This window comes from Verruconis gallopava (assembly GCF_000836295.1).
Source record: "Verruconis gallopava strain CBS 43764 unplaced genomic scaffold supercont1.5, whole genome shotgun sequence".
Taxonomy (NCBI): Eukaryota; Fungi; Ascomycota; class Dothideomycetes; order Venturiales; family Sympoventuriaceae; genus Verruconis; species Verruconis gallopava.
The window spans coordinates 103,233-118,483 of record NW_015622141.1 but is presented as its reverse complement, the minus strand read 5'-3'; the positions used below and the strand labels follow the sequence as shown (position 1 = coordinate 118,483).

General features: G+C 49.4%; 6 protein-coding genes across 8 annotated transcripts; 3 read left to right on the top strand and 3 right to left on the bottom strand.

The window, feature by feature from the left end:
* Positions 1 to 178: 178 nt before the first annotated feature.
* On the top strand, positions 179 to 1,667 carry PV09_01940 (farnesyl pyrophosphate synthase). The gene is made up of 2 exons (XM_016354902.1): positions 179 to 480; positions 572 to 1,667. Exons 1-2 carry the CDS (start codon positions 367 to 369, stop codon positions 1,493 to 1,495), a joined length of 1,038 nt encoding a protein of 345 aa, XP_016216918.1. The 5' UTR covers positions 179 to 366; the 3' UTR covers positions 1,496 to 1,667.
* Positions 1,587 to 4,167, bottom strand: PV09_01939. Of its 2 annotated transcripts, XM_016354900.1 has the most exons (3): positions 3,708 to 4,167; positions 2,520 to 3,645; positions 1,587 to 2,402 (listed from the first exon to the last, which is right to left on the bottom strand). In XM_016354900.1, exons 1-3 carry the CDS (start codon positions 3,931 to 3,933, stop codon positions 2,240 to 2,242), a joined length of 1,515 nt encoding a protein of 504 aa, XP_016216916.1. In that variant the 5' UTR covers positions 3,934 to 4,167; the 3' UTR covers positions 1,587 to 2,239. The 2 variants fall into 2 exon arrangements, with proteins under 2 accessions (XP_016216916.1, XP_016216917.1); XM_016354901.1 differs by having other exon boundaries at positions 2,520 to 4,167.
* A 126-nt stretch (positions 4,168 to 4,293) lies between these two features.
* PV09_01938 (uncharacterized protein) lies at positions 4,294 to 6,656 on the top strand. The gene is made up of 5 exons (XM_016354899.1): positions 4,294 to 4,652; positions 4,710 to 4,732; positions 4,827 to 5,577; positions 5,638 to 5,906; positions 5,974 to 6,656. The coding sequence occupies exons 1-4, from the start codon at positions 4,480 to 4,482 to the stop codon at positions 5,690 to 5,692; spliced, it is 1,002 nt and encodes a 333-aa protein (XP_016216915.1). The 5' UTR covers positions 4,294 to 4,479; the 3' UTR covers positions 5,693 to 5,906; positions 5,974 to 6,656.
* A 487-nt stretch (positions 6,657 to 7,143) lies between these two features.
* Positions 7,144 to 8,736, bottom strand: PV09_01937 (uncharacterized protein; the record flags this gene model as incomplete). Its single annotated transcript, XM_016354898.1, has 1 exon — positions 7,144 to 8,736. One exon carries the CDS (start codon positions 8,734 to 8,736, stop codon positions 7,144 to 7,146), a length of 1,593 nt encoding a protein of 530 aa, XP_016216914.1.
* A 633-nt stretch (positions 8,737 to 9,369) lies between these two features.
* PV09_01936 lies at positions 9,370 to 11,297 on the bottom strand. 2 transcript variants are annotated; one of them, XM_016354896.1, is made up of 6 exons: positions 10,827 to 11,297; positions 10,628 to 10,765; positions 10,456 to 10,562; positions 10,301 to 10,377; positions 9,847 to 10,243; positions 9,370 to 9,782 (listed from the first exon to the last, which is right to left on the bottom strand). In XM_016354896.1, the coding sequence occupies exons 1-6, from the start codon at positions 10,904 to 10,906 to the stop codon at positions 9,439 to 9,441; spliced, it is 1,143 nt and encodes a 380-aa protein (XP_016216912.1). In that variant the 5' UTR covers positions 10,907 to 11,297; the 3' UTR covers positions 9,370 to 9,438. The 2 variants fall into 2 exon arrangements, with proteins under 2 accessions (XP_016216912.1, XP_016216913.1); XM_016354897.1 differs by having other exon boundaries at positions 10,628 to 11,297.
* Positions 11,298 to 13,738: 2,441 nt separating this feature from the next.
* On the top strand, positions 13,739 to 14,637 carry PV09_01935 (uncharacterized protein; the record flags this gene model as incomplete). Its single annotated transcript, XM_016354895.1, has 2 exons — positions 13,739 to 13,790; positions 13,853 to 14,637. 2 exons carry the CDS (start codon positions 13,739 to 13,741, stop codon positions 14,635 to 14,637), a joined length of 837 nt encoding a protein of 278 aa, XP_016216911.1.
* Positions 14,638 to 15,251: the final 614 nt, after the last annotated feature.

Here is a 15,251-nt window from a genome sequence, read left to right as displayed (position 1 = left end):
GGGGGCAGTTGGCCACCAGCCACCACGCGGTCAAGCCACAAACGGTATCGTGGTAGCTCTTTCTGCTTCTTCTTGGGTAGGTGGGCGGCCGCTTCCTCATTCCGCGGGACCCTGAATTTGTGCCTGAGCTGCCCTGCAGATGATCTCCCGCCCCCACCGAATTTTCCCTAGTCAACGACGAACATTAACATATAACACCCTAGTTCGAAGCCCCTCAATGCGGTGTGCTCCATTCCTCTGCGACATCTTCCACCGTCTTCCAAGTCATTCACCCTGAACACCCCCGTGTCCTTTGTCTCTCTGAGTTGAGTCGTGATTCTAGGTCCTGCTTCAGCAACACTCACCGACGAGCTCTCTGAAAGCGTCATGGGACTCTCACGCGGCGACTTCGAAAAGACTTTCGACATCCTAGTCGAGGACCTGATCAAGCATTGCGAAGAGTACAAGCTTCCCAAGCAAGCTCTGGATTGGTTTAGAACGGTATTTGGCTCCTCCCATCCCTCAATTGGCCACGACCCTGTGGAACTGGCCACAACAAACCGTGGCTAATTGCGCCTCCGGTATGCTGTAGAATCTCCTACACAACACGAAAGGCGGCAAGTACAACCGCGGTCTTTCCGTCTACGATACTACTGCCCTCCTGAAAGGAGACGCCTTCAATGCCGACGACTCCTTCAAGTCCCAGACTCTGGGATGGATGATCGAGCTCCTGCAAGCCTTTTTCCTTGTCGCCGACGACATCATGGACTCGTCCAAGACTCGCCGTGGAAGTCCCTGCTGGTACCTGATGCCAAAGGTGGGTATGATTGCCATCAATGACGCTTTCATGCTCGAAGGTGCCATCTACGTTCTGCTAAAGAAGTACTTCCGCTCGGAGCCCTGTTACGTGGACCTGATGGAGCTTTTCCACGAGGTCACCTTCCAGACAGAACTTGGGCAGACGTGCGATCTTCTCACAGCGCCAGAGGACCACGTCGACCTCGACAACTTCAGCTTGGAGAAGTACACCTTCATCGTCATCTACAAGACTGCGTACTACAGTTTCTACCTGCCTGTCGCTCTTGCCATGCACTACTGCGGTGTCGCCTCGCCAGAAAACCTGAAGCAGGCTCATGATATTTTGATTCCTATGGGCGAATACTTCCAGGTCCAGGACGACTACCTGGACAACTTCGCAGACCCGGAGACGCTGGGCAAGATCGGCACGGACATTCAGGACAACAAGTGCAGCTGGCTGGTCAACCAGGCCCTGAAGATTGTGACACCGGAGCAGCGTCAAATATTGGAAGAGAACTACGGACGGAAGGATGCAGCGAAGGAGGCCAAGGTCAAGGCGTTGTATGATGAGCTGAACCTGAAGCAGATCTATGAGAAGTACGAGGAGGAGAAAGTGGCAGAAATCAGGAAACAGATCAGCCAGGTGGACGAGAGCAAGGGCATGAAGAAGGAGGTTTATGAGTCGTTCTTGAGGAAGATTTACAAGAGACAGAAGTAAAGACGCTGACAAGACGATTTTTTCCGATAGTTTGGGCCTCTGGGAGGAAGTACTGGGATATGATCATATAAGGAAAAGAGACGTCTGAAAATGGGAGAAGCTCAGGAGGAATGCATTTAGAAGGAGAAATAGCTAATGAGCAATAGAGACAACCCTTCGCGTGAAAATGAAACCCGAGAAGCCCCTTTGTGTTGACAAGCGATAGAATACCTTTGCTGCCAGCGGAAGTCTCTGCACCGAGGCCTTCACACTCAAGGCATTTTAAACAATTTCCGAATTGAATCTTACAGTATCGGAAACTCAAACTATCTGCAGTGGAGTTGAAGACTTGCTCAATTTGTGCGTGCCAATCCGAACGCTTGATACGCTGGTGAAAAGGAAAGGCGGTTTGATTAAACAGAAGATAAAACTATGAGTGGCAATTTTCGGACCTGAGGACACACATACTCAAGCGATGCTGTCGGGAATGTAGATCTTGCTTGTGGATGTAGACGATGAGAATGACTCTTCCTGTTCCATTCATGTTCATAACCATCAAATTGTGAATCGGTTATCTGCACTACTCCTAGAACGTGGGGATATAGGATTGGTCTGCCTTTCGTCTGTGCTTTGTTGGGGTAAGATTGATGCGATTTACGGTCGAAACAACATTTCTCATCATCAGATTCAAAAGGGTGCAGAATTGTGTTGTGGACAAAAACGAACGAGGCGGAAACAGCTCATCTCGATTCTTCGGTAAAGACGTCATTTCTTGACTCTGACTCTCACGCCCTTCGAGTCCCACTTCGGATACGGGACGAGATACGCGTGCGCCATCTCCACATCCGACAGGTCGGTCTCGAAGAGCTCAAAGTCATACGAGCTGAAGATTCTCGCCAGCGTGATGTACATTTCGGCAAAAGCCAGGCTGTTTGACGCGCATCAGCATTCGCTCACGTTGTGAGAGGGATGCAGTTAAGAGTGGAACGAGGGTGGGGGAAATAAGAGATGAGCATAACAGAAAAGAGAAGCAACAAAAACTCACTTCACGCCCATGCACTGTCGGCTGCCCTTGCCAAAGGGCACAAAGTAGCGTTCCAGCTCAGGATGTCCAATCCATCGTTCCGGCAGGAACTCTCGTGGGTTCGGGTAGATCTTTTCGTTCATCAAGATGTCGACCGTCGTCATGGAGACGGGCGTGTTCTTCGCGATGACGTAGTCTCCGTACCGCAGCTCCTGGTCGGGGGCCAGGCGAGGGTTGCGGGTGGTTATGCCATGGGCGAGTCTGATGGCTTCGTGCACGCATCCGTTGAGATACGGGAGCGCCTCGAGCTTGTGCCAGTCCAGCTGATCCAGACTGCCCATCATGCCGGCGGCCTGGAGCTCCTCGCGCAGCTTACGGACAATTTCCGGCTTCGAGATCATGTGGAAGCTTCCGACGGTGAGGGCGCGGGAGGTCGTCACCAGGCCGGCGGCGACAATGAGCTGGGCCTCGTCCCCGAGCCGCGCGTCGGTCTTCTCCTCTTCCGGCTGATCGCTGTTCAGCAGCTCGTGGAAGATGGTTGGGTGCGAAACATGCTTGTGGCCCTCGTTGATGCCGTCCCTGATCTCGCGCACCTTCTTGGCCAGGTCGTACCGCAGCCCTATGACGGGCTGGAGCACGGGCTGGACCGTGAGCGTGAACCAGTCCGGCAGCATGTCGAGGATGGGGAACACGATGGGGAAATGGAGCGCGAAGTGGCCCACCACGTAGATGGCGACGAGCGCCTCGTGCATGGTCTCGGTGAAGTTGGGCACGTCGAGCTGGTTGTAGCTCTTGGCGAACGCGTACTCGGTGATGATGTCCGTTGTCAGGGCCATGAGGGCGCGATCCAGGTTGAGCACGGCACCCGACTGTTTGAACTCGTCAAGCTTGGAGCACAGCTTCTCCACCATGGTGCGAATCACGGGCTGGAACTCGGAGATCCGTTTCGCAGAGAACATGGGGTTGAGGGGCTTCCTCCTGTTGCGATGCAGATCGTGCGGCACGGTGCTGAAGGTGTCCGCGCCATGGCCGAAGCGCGCTGCGAAGTAAGAGTACCTGTCCCGTCGGCCGGCACGTTCGTACAGGACCTCGAAGTAATCCGGGTCGTCTATATGGAGCTCGGACGGCGTGATGCGAATGATGGGGCCTGCACTCTCTCGTGGTGAGTCCAGCTAGGAGATGAGACGGAGCGGCACATGGGAGGCGTACCATACTGCTTGTGAAGCTGTTGGATGTGCTCTGTAAACTTGCCGTGCAGATACACGTCGTAGTAGAACTCGTACCAGTTGCTTATGGCAGCAAGCTTGGGGCCTGGGAAACGAGCGAGCGGATGGAGAAACAGCCGGTACGAGTACAGGCCTATCACGTAGACGACGAAGGCGGCAAAAGCGTAGGGCAGCAGGCCGGACAGCGAGCCCCCGGAGTCGACGGCCATGAGTACGACTTGCAAGGCACTAACAGCTGGCGGAAGGCTGAGAGAAGGCTGGCGGTGGCGACGATCCTGCCAACGCGCTGGTGGATGCACGCAAAGCGGTGATTGTACGACGGAAGCCTTTGCTAGTGTCTTCGTCCAGATGCCCGCCGCTCGTCCTCACCGACGTCTGGCCACCGCCCGGAACAGCCGTTTCGACCACCTGGGCAACGTGCCGTTGCATCTGCAGCTTTCCACCGTTCAGGCCCGTCGTTCCGCTCAGCGCTGCGGCATTTCCAATTAGCAGTTCCGCCCTGCATATGCGAATGCGCAATTGGCCAATAGCGACGGCGCGGATGGCCAGCACTCACATGTCACGTCCCGCGCTGCCTCCCCCCTCGTCTCAACCCAAGGCCGTGGTAAGAGGGAGATAGGAGAGTATAGACTGAGAGCCGTGCCTCGATGGCGTGCTGCTTCGTCCGCGCTTGGTTTCGCACAGCAGCCAGCAACGCTGAAAATTCTGCTCAGCCCGGAAAGCGATCTTGTATCGTCTGAGAACCCCGGTCAGCCATGGCCGACCAAGTTGATGAGCAGCCTCAGCAGGCGATTGCGATAGATTGGGAGGAGGAATCCGCGCTGGGAGACGACGCCGCTTCGGAGACGGCGACCTTGCGTTCATCAATCTACAATTACGTGTACGAAAACGGGAGGAGATACCACAGCTTCAGGCAAGGGGCGTACTGGTATGTCGCAGTCCAGCCGTCTTCGCAGAACATGCAGTTTTGACGACTTGGCGTCAGGGGACCCAACGACGAAGAGGCCCGTATGTAGATCAACTTCCTGCTGATCAGCCTTGTGCGCCATGCTTAGGCTCTGAAGTCGAAGCTAGCGGAGACGCCAGCTAACCCGACTGCCAGAGGACAATCTCGACCTCTTTCACCACATTTTTGCCCTCTCTCTCGGCGGGCGCCTGCACCTGGCGCCGCTCGACAATCCCCAGCGCGTCCTAGACATCGGCACCGGCACTGGAATATGGGCGATCGAATTCGGCGACACGTACCCTTCAGCGCATGTCATCGCGACAGATCTTTCCCCCATCCAGCCTGACCTTGTTCCGCCCAATGTGGAGTTCCAGATCGACGACTTCACCGAGGAATGGACCTTTAAGCCATCCAGCTTCGACTTCATACACGCGCGGAGCCTGTACGGCTGCGTTGCGGACTATCAGGCCCTGTACGCCGAAGTCCTTAAGGCGCTAAAGCCGGGTGCGTGGTTCGAGCAGGCCGAGATCAGCGTCGTGCCCAAGTCCGACGACGGAAGCATCGACGGCACGTACCTCGAGCAGTGGGGCAAACTGGCCATCGAGTGCGGTGAGAAGTTCGGCAAGTCCTTCGCCATCGCAGAGGATTCGGAGCACGAGTTCAGAAAGGCTGGCTTCGAAAACATAGAATACAAGACCTTCAAATGGCCAATTGGCACGTGGCCAAAAGACCCCATGTACAAGACCATCGGGGCATATAATAGGATGGGATGGGAGGACGGCATCGAAGGTTGGGCCATGTTTCTGTTCACGAACTACCTAAAGTGGCAGAAGGAGGAAGTGCAGGTTCTGATCGCTGGCATCAGAAAGAACCTGAGAGACCCAAACCTTCACGGGTGGCAAAATATGTGAGTCTCCAAACACATCCTGCGCTCCGAACACTTTGAGCTGATGCGTTTGTTGTGCAGATCGATATGTTACGGCCAGAAGCCCATGAACCCTGCACCAACCCAGGAGTCTTGAAGCTATGGACTTTGTGCCGGGATAGCACTCGTTATTCTTCGTACGTCTTCTTGTATTTGAAGTGTTTTTTTTTCGTCGGCATGGGCAGCGAAATTACAGCGCACGTTTATAAGGATGGGACAATGAGTTCAACTGAAAACACAAATTTGGCGGACAAAAATGTTTTCGTTCACTACCGACACCACTAGAAACCCCTCAACTGCAAATTCAAAGTGTGAGCCTTCTACTATTCACCATATTGATTTGATTTATCTAACCACTCAGGAACTTTTGCTTGGTAGAAGATGATATTCGCTCCCTGTTTGTCGTCAAGAATCTCACAATCTCAGGCTGAGCCGATCCTTTGCATGCTGAGCTGCGAGGTTCCGCATGTGCAGCATCGAGATCAACAATGCTTGCAGCAGGCTGCAGATGGCTTGTACCCCGCCCGTAAGGATTTTTCCGTTCCTGTGACCCGCCCTGAAGAGAGCGCAGGGAATCATCAGAGGGCAGCTGATGAGATGCGGGAATACGAGGGGTGTTAGAATTGTTGAGTAGCAAGACAGAGAGAAGCGGTTGAGTGAAGTCCCACAAAATTGCTAAATGCAAAGCAGATGATAAGACCGAGTCATGCATGTGCTGCCACTTATTCCCAGCTAGGAAACCCTGAACGTAATTTGAATGTTTTCATCGGCTGAGGGATACCAGAAGATCTACGAACTAGTTCCTTGTCATGTGCGATCGTGCAAGAGTTAAGGTCAAATCAATATTATGCATTTACTAAAGGGGCTGAGGCAAGTACAAAGGTCCTGCAGGAGAATTGTGGGTGATGAAACCCCAATTCACAGTCTTACCTTTTCGGAGATGGATGGTTCGGGTTTGTCATGATGGACCATCAGGTTTCTGCCATCGTTATGCGTTCCCGAGCCCGATGCCATATCTGTTCCACGTAGTAACCCTTTTTTGCTCCTAAATTCATTTGACATCATCGTCTCGAATTCTGGTCCAGCAACATTGCAATCTGCGTTGATGCCTGCTGACGTCTAGACTTTGCATGCTACAGCGTCGCAGTTCGGTTAATAATCAATATAAGGACCGGAAGTCATGAATAGACGTGGCATCCTTCAAATAAGTTGGATGTCAGCCGTTTCAGGAACAGCTAGAAAGTTTCCGTAAGTCGATGTTCCTTTGAGAAATGAAACGTCAAAGCCGAGTGTCGATGTGCAGGAATACTCGTTGATATCATTCCAGCTTGTTTAGCAATACGTGTTGAACATTGCGCTGTGCGCCTAGCTGCTATTAGTGCGTTTAGACCATTCAATCTGCTATCCTCTGCCACTCGTGCTGGTCACAATGACTCTTATAGTGTTTAAGCGTCACTGCCCCTTCGCACTCTCATCCTCTATGTCTTCGTTTTTCTCTGTAAACAATGCCATCAGTAGCTCTCACACTTTGTGTAGGACGTGTATTTACTAACTGGGCTTCTTCTTATTCTTAGATGTCGCTTTCCTGCGGCTTATCTGCTCCAGGAGCGGACGAGCTTGAGGGATATCAGCAATGAAATTTTCCAATCTTGCGGCCACCACGGGAGGCGCGACCATCCGCGTCAAGTCTACTACTTCGAACTCCGGCATCGTCCAATTTGCGGTGCGGGATCTGCTAAATATAGCACAGACAATGCCTGCAATATATATGATCAGGATATAGCTGTTCCATCCTTTCTTCGCCGTGGATCCGAATCCGAGCATGAGTAAGATAATACCCAATGGTATACTTGCGACAACAGACATGGAACGTAGTGCAACATTGTCCGGCATGACTGTTCCTGCTAGCCCGTAAAATGTGGACTGAACCTCGTAGCTCAGCCAGTTAGTCGTTGGTGCAGACCCTGGACCCGATTCGGCATATGGAATGATATCCTCCTTGGCTGCTTTGCGTAGCGACCTGTAACGGCCTTTCATTTTCTGAGCTATGTCCTTAGCGGCATCCATGTCTTGTCTCTCGAATGCAATCAAAACGCGTAGGTTGCAAATACCAGAGCTCTGGGTTGCGAACCGCACCACCACTTTGCCTTCATCGGTCGACGGCCAGTCCTGTAAGATTTCTGGCACCTTGTTCTTCAGTGCTGCGTTCGGCTCAAATTTCCATGCACGCAGGCAGGCAGTCCTATTAACGAAATAGCCCAGGCTTGTCAAAGAAGTGAACTGTAGACACCACGACCAATCAGAGAAAACACCGGCAATGAACGTTGCGGTGGCCATTGTGATGCACAATGCCCCAATGAAGATGTGGTAGGCTGCGTTGGCTGGATATCCAAAGTAAGCTGCTGTCAAGATCTCACAAGCCTTGTCATTGGTGATGTTGTGAAGTGCGGCAACGGCCAAGAATTCGCACTGCCAACGATCCATCCACCATTTGTCCGTCGTGCCTTCAGTGATATCGGTGCTGTTCTTCGGTGGAAACAATCTGAGTCGCCCAGGGGGCAATGGGCTCTTCTGGTGACTCTTTTCCGTATGACTGTTTTCGCCAATGCTTACATGATCGTCTGATATGAGAGCTGTCGATGCCGCAGATAATGAAGTCGGAATGGAGTCCCCTCGTGTTCCGGCTGGTCTTCCTGTTTGAGTTGCTAAGGTTGAATCACTTCGGCACTTCAAGGGTTCGCCTGTCATTGACGTATTCTTGGATGGAGTATTGGGGGTCGCCGGTGCCCACCAAATCCTCTCGGCGCAAATTTCATCCCAAGTCCAAAGAACTTTTGCTTGTGGGCCAGTGCCTTGATTCACCCTGTGGTAACTTGTGTCCTCAGAAGTCATGTTAATCAGAGCAAGCTCAGTCCAACTGCGCTGGGCAAGCCAAAAATCCCTTGCCCACTTGCTTTCCGGAGGCTGGATGCCGTACATCTGATGCAATATTTCGAAGCACGGAGATCTGCAGATCTTTGAGAGAACACGGAGTGATCCAATACCAAGGATAGACTGCGCGATCCGCCATTTCTCGGCCTGTTCCGTTCCCGGCTCTGCGTAGAGTATATCGGTTTCGATAAGACCTAATAATCCAGACATGGAGAGCTCACGAGATCTTGTGAGCAGAGTATCCCATTGTATTGCAGCACAGACATGTCTTGGAAGACTGAGCAGGGAGAAGAACCAAAGGGCTACGAAATGTTAAATTCAATAAACATCTTAAACCCTTTTGCGAGATTATCAATGTACCTGGAGATATTCTATTAAAAGCAACATTTGTGCGTGCCATTGTGTAGGAAGCGATATCGAATCTGCGCATGTTCTTATGGTTTTATATCTTGACTTCAGTTGGCTGTATAAAACGGAGAAATGGACCATGGGAGACCACTTCACCGCGGCAGTGAGTTCAGAGTACTTCTATCTCTATAAACCTGTAACAAATCGTGCAGGATGAGAGCAATTGGAACACTTTTTTATAGCCGAACAGGACTTCTGCATTTAAGCTGTCTTCTTGCAAACGATGACCGGTCTACACACTTCACTCAAAAGCTGAGCGGGAGAATATTCAACCTGTCTATGGAAACCGGCGGCAAATCCCTGAAATGGATAAATTATATATCACATGAGCAACGACCGTTTGTGTCATTCTGCAGGTTGGGATGGTGGCGGCTGCGCGTAAGTCTCGGCTAAGGCTTCCTCTCAGCCTTGTGGTCACATTCAGATAATATGCTGGTGCTCTTTGCGCATGCTTCGTCTTGGCATGTGAACAGAGAGAATCGCCTCACCGTACTTTAACTTGCATTAATTATTCAGACAATCACGAACCAAAGACACAGCTTTGTCAGCAATGCCATAGCTGCGCTGGAAGCCAGCGCCCCCGCAGCCATAGCAATGGACAACCTTTCCAACTTCATTTTCTCCTCCTGGAAGCTTTATTTCTTCAATTTCAATTCTCTCCCCTCCATTTCGATTAGGTCGAAGACCTACTTGATGCCTAACTATCTCCAGCGCCTCTACACCCTTTCCATCCGGGTCTAGATTCGGGCAGATTTGAATGGCTCTCTTTAAAAGACGCCCGGCAAGTTCCATGTCTGGCTCGGTGGACCAGGTTGGATAATACGATCCCCCTATTGCGGTGCCCCCACCTTAAGAGTCCCGTCAGCTGAGACAAAGGCAGTGTACAATGCATCTTCTGCATTTGCCACTTACCTGCCGGTCGATCTATGATGTAAATGCACTCTCCAATGCTTTCATCTACCTCACGAAGACCGTAAAGCGAGAACATGCCCTTGCTCTCATTCGCAACAATAACGAGCTGACCACGCATGGGTATAATATTATCATCTTTTACACCTCCAAGTTTGCTCGCCAAAACTCCGCTACAGTTGACAACCACACGCGGTCGACTCCGTTCACTTCCAGGATCTGGGCTTTCGTAGAACGCCTCATTAATGTGTTTTAGAGTCCTTCTTTGAAATTTCACTCCATTATCTAGGCATTTGGACTGTAGCCAGTGTAGGTATATGCTTGGATCCAGACCTATTGTTCCATACCGAACACCCCAGTCAGCGAATGCTGGTACCTGGTCTTTGGAAAGTATTTGATACTTTTGCCACCTGTTAGAGTATAGATGACCTCGCTCTCAAGAGAGTGCTTGACTCACATCGAAGACCATATCCTTAAACCAGTGCTTCAACTGATCAGGTGATCCAGCGTGGTTTAAGTAGTAGGTAGTTTTCTCTGCAAAACAGCTTGTCAGAACTAGACCGCCACATTTTCCTATTAGGCGGCGTCCTTGTCAAACCACCATAGAATTACCCTGAATCCAAACGCCTGCACCCGGTTCCGATTTCACCAGGCGCAGTAGCTCGTGAAATGTCTCTTTTTCCCATAGGGACTGAATCGTCCCTTCTTTCGATTGGCTCCTACCCGCCGACGTTTAGCGCAAGTATAAGCAATAGAGTCGAATGAATGAAAAGAGTTGCCTTACGGTACAACATTAGCTCCTGCCCACGGACTAGTGTAAAGCGGATCTCTGTCCTCTGGCATATGCCGAGCAATGACCGTGACATTTTTGAAGCCGTTTTTCGCTAGACGGAGAGCTGTTGTTAAGCCAATCACTCCGGCACTTTCAAAAACGCGTTAAACTTATGTGCCATAAAGAACATTTTGGGGGGCACCTGACGAACCCTAACACCACGACGGAGTCACGGATAGCTAGGTTAGATTGGTAGAAACGAGGCCAATTTAGCCATTCGAGAAGCGCCATTCTTGGAGGAGTAGGAGACTGTGTGCAAAATTCGAGCAGAACAACCAATGGTACAGCAAGTATCTTGATTGTGGAAGTGATGGATGTGATAATCGTATGAGTGAGCTCTCAGCTGCGGGGTGTTCATTGATCACCCCACTTACGTTGAGTGTCAATATAGGGAAGAGAAGGCTGAGCTAAAGCGGGGAAGAATGCACAAGATGACTAGGATGGCTTCTAAAGTGGGGGAAATGAGGCAATGCTGTTGACCGGGAAATATTCTCAGAGCAAGCACGGAATACTTTCGTCTATTCAGGTGTGATGACCGCGTGTCATTTCAGGGATGAATGCCCACTCTTAAAGCTAACCATATGAGCATGCTTTGAGGCTGAGACTAGCTCGCCAAGTATCCGGTCTCCAGCCTTGTTGGCAGTAGTGGTGTGCATGAATCAGACGGAGGAAAAGAAGAGACATGTCTCGTAAAGCCAAGAAACCAAGAGTATATTTGAACGGCGATAGCCGACTCCCCCATTATGCCTTAAAACTCGAGTCCAATATTGATGTGCTATATCGAAACGTGTCATGGCTCGGGATATACCGCTAGGCAAGTGTCATCGCGCTGTCAGATTCATATGCGGGGCTGGTGTTCATTAGCTCTGTCACATTCATTCTAGGATCTCCGTGGCGTTTGACAACGCAAGACTACATAATACAACGATGTTCAGGCTTATTCTTTGATATTTGTCACCCAGAAGCTACAGAGATGATGCTGCGTTCGTTTACAGACGAAAATGAAGCTAAATAATAAATACGGTATAGTTTCGTGCGAATTCTCAATGCGTCTTTCTGTTTCTTGAAGGCTTCCTTCACTCGCCACTGTGAACTTTCTCTGCTTTTCTGCATTCTTATCTAGAAGCCCGCCGAATAAATTTCCGATTTACGGATTCCATACACTAACAGGGCCAAGTCCTCCGGTTTGTATCGTACTTTTTCTCTGTGTCTCATGAGACTCCATGAAGTTGGCGAATTTTTTTTCATGCCAATCTTGCGCTGAACATATTCCCCCTTCTGCATTTTTTAACATGGTCTCCTTCTGTGGCCGGAGAAAAGTTGCCAAAGAATAACGAGGCCCTTGAACTGTGAAATGAGGTACCACTCTATGAAGAGATGACCGCAATTTCAAGCCAGAGAGAAAGCGAAGAGAGTCACCGACGTTGACTATGGCAGCTCCAGCCATGGGTGGGATGTATTGCCATTCTTCATTGGTGGCTTGAAATACCTGCAAACCCCATTGATTGGTAAAAAGAAGTGTCAAGCTTCCCAAATCTGTGTGGGCATTGTGGCCAACGTTAGAGTATAAACCGGAATAGGGAGCGTATTTCGTCATCACCATTGAACTATTGGACGAAGCTAACTTGTCGTGAAAAGTTTCGAATCGACTATCAGACGGCATGTCCAATAAATCTGACAATATAGAAAGTATATTTAAGCTAATTTCCCTGCAACCCAGGGCAAATTTTTCAAAAATTCCCTCATAGTGCTTGACTATCTCAGGAACTTCTGGTATGGGCTGCAGGCCAGAAAGATGATCAAGGGGGATCTACGCAGAAGAGTTAGTGAAGCGAGTTTTCGCGTTAAACTTCCTTAAGGTACCTTGAATGATTCAAAACCATCCCTCTGTCCATCAAGGACGCCAGCATGAGTCCCTATGGGTTTATATCTTCGTATTCAATATCAGCATAAAGCTGGTCTTTTCAGAGGGTTCATTGAAGCCGCGGGGAGATCTTTACCCGAATGTTTCGCAAAGGCCAACCTTCTTGACATCAAACTTGATTTTCTTTGACAAGTCCTGGTCGAAGTACGATTGTGAAATGGCAAAAACTTGTTCCACGTAGTGGAGAAGGCTTGGTTCTGTCGACGAGAGATTAAGATAGAAAAAACCGTCTGCGACACATGCTGTCTTTAAACGAGATTTTTCATTCGCGACGCCTTGAATCAATTGGGCATAATCTATTATGTGCAACAGCTGGAGCTTCTGTTCATGAATCTTTTCTTTGGCTGTATTGTCCATGTGAAGAGTTGAATCTTGTGAAACTTAGATTAAAGTTCAGGATGCCTGTAGAGATGCGAGAATTTGAACGCTCGATTAGCTCGGATGGATTGTACGTCTTCCTTTATACTCAGGCTCAGAGAGAACGACTCCTAAAATTTCCAAATCCAATGGTGTAATTTGATGAATCAAAGCAACTGTGCACGCTCGACAATTCAATGACGTTAGGCAACCATTCAGTACTCCTCCAGAAGAAACCTACTGACCGGATTGCTTCTCTTTTCAATTTTTCGCCGGTTTGGGTCTCCGGTGAGCATTTCCACATGATAGATCTTGTTTTGGACAAAGAAACATGCAATGCGTCGCCTGCATTAGCTCTACATGGATGTACTGAGAGAATGATTGCTCAAATAGGCTTGTTTAGCATATTTACTAGTTTTTGTATAAAGTCAGCAATCTCACGTGTGGTTTCCAAAGCGAAGAAAAAAACACACTGAATTAACTTTCCAATTTTGCAGTACGTTTCGTCCCAGAGTCATAGCCTTGTATCAAGCTCGTTGATACTATTGATGGATTACTTAAGCTTGGATCTTGCTGCGGTGGAAGAGGCGTATAGCTTGATATCTGGAAAGATCAATTGCACTCCAGTAATCGAATGCAGTCGGCTGTCCGAGTATGCTTCGGAGCTTCTGAATAAGGCGAGACCAAGCTGTAACGGTCTTCTACGCGTCAACGTTTTCTTTAAATGCGAAGGACTACAAAAGACTGGATCATTCAAATTTCGTGGAGCGCTTCACAGCATCATGAAGTTAGCCGATGGCTCCTTGCGAAATGGAGTTGTTGCTCAAAGTACAGGTAAGGACGGCGACCGAACATTTCAAAAGTCATAGAACTAACGACGTGCCGGGCTGTTGCAGGAAATCATGGCCAAGGCCTGGCATTAGCAGCAAAGCTGGTGTCCGTTGAGAGAGGGTTCCATATTCCCGCGTATATTGTGCTTCCTGAGATTGCAACTTCTTCAAAGATCGACGCTACCAGAGACTATGGAGGTGAGGTATATTTCTCCGGGTACACTCTTCCTGAGAGACAGAAAAAGGCATACGAAGTGCAAAAGAACACTGGAGCAACCATGATAGCGCCTTTTGGTAATTGCGACGTTATGCTTGGACAAGGAACGGCGATTTACGAGTTCAAGAGGCAAATGGAAGAAGAAGGGCTAGGCTCCCTCGCGTCAGTCATTGTACCTTGTGGGAGCGGGAGTTTGCTTACAGGGACTGCCATAGCCTGCAAAAATACCTCGACGAGAGTTTTTGGGGCTGAGCCTAGTGAAGGAGGTGCTGATGACGTCGTTCGTGGACTGAAACTCGGCAAACGAATCGGTTCTGTACAATCTCTTACGATCGCAGACGGTTTACGATCTCCAGTAGGAGAGTCGAACTGGGAGATCATAAAGCGCCGAGAATACGTTGAGGGTGTATTCTCTGCGACTGAAGAGCACATCAAGTCTGCAATGAAGTTAGTGCTTGAATGGGCTGGCGTTTTGATCGAGCCTAGCGCCGCTTTGCCTCTAGCGATACTACTGTACAACAGAGAATTTCAGAACGTTTACATTGATGGCATGTCGGCAAGTGAAGAAAATATCGGCATCATTCTTAGCGGAGGAAACACCACGGTCGAAAAGATAAAAGAGATCTGGAAATAGAGGATTCCATCGGCTGTGATATTCGGTATTTTGAGACACGAAAATACTTTACAAGCTGGCACAGCTTGTGCAAGAGTAGCTAGCATCGGCGGAACGTGTTATGTTTTGTTGCCGTTGCCATATTTCTTAATCAAAAATTGATCAAGCTGAAAATAATACGCAACAAACTCCGAGAGGATGATCAGGAGCCGTACCTCTCATGTCTTGGCGTGATAGAGACTTCATTCAACTCAACATTCTCTCCCATGTTTTTATTGAAGTAGTACATTGCAGCCGCGGGCTATGCAAAAGGCTAGCAAGAAATGACAGTCATATTCTCCATCGATTGGATCTCCATTTAGCAGGGCTTATCGAGAAGACAAGTTTGCTTTCGAAAAAGCATCGGCAGGATGAAGAAAGAACTGGCCACTGCATGAGAAGCTATCAAAAGTTCTCATATCCTGATCGTGTGTTTTCATAGACATCTCGTAGGATGGCAGCCAAAAGGAAGATGGTGACGTTGAATATGGATGTTTGTGAGTATTGTAACCTTCTTTAGGTAGCGCAGCTCCACTTCTGTTTGTCAGAATTAAAGTCAATAGTGGCGAAGAAGGGTTAAGAATAAAGTCAAGAGT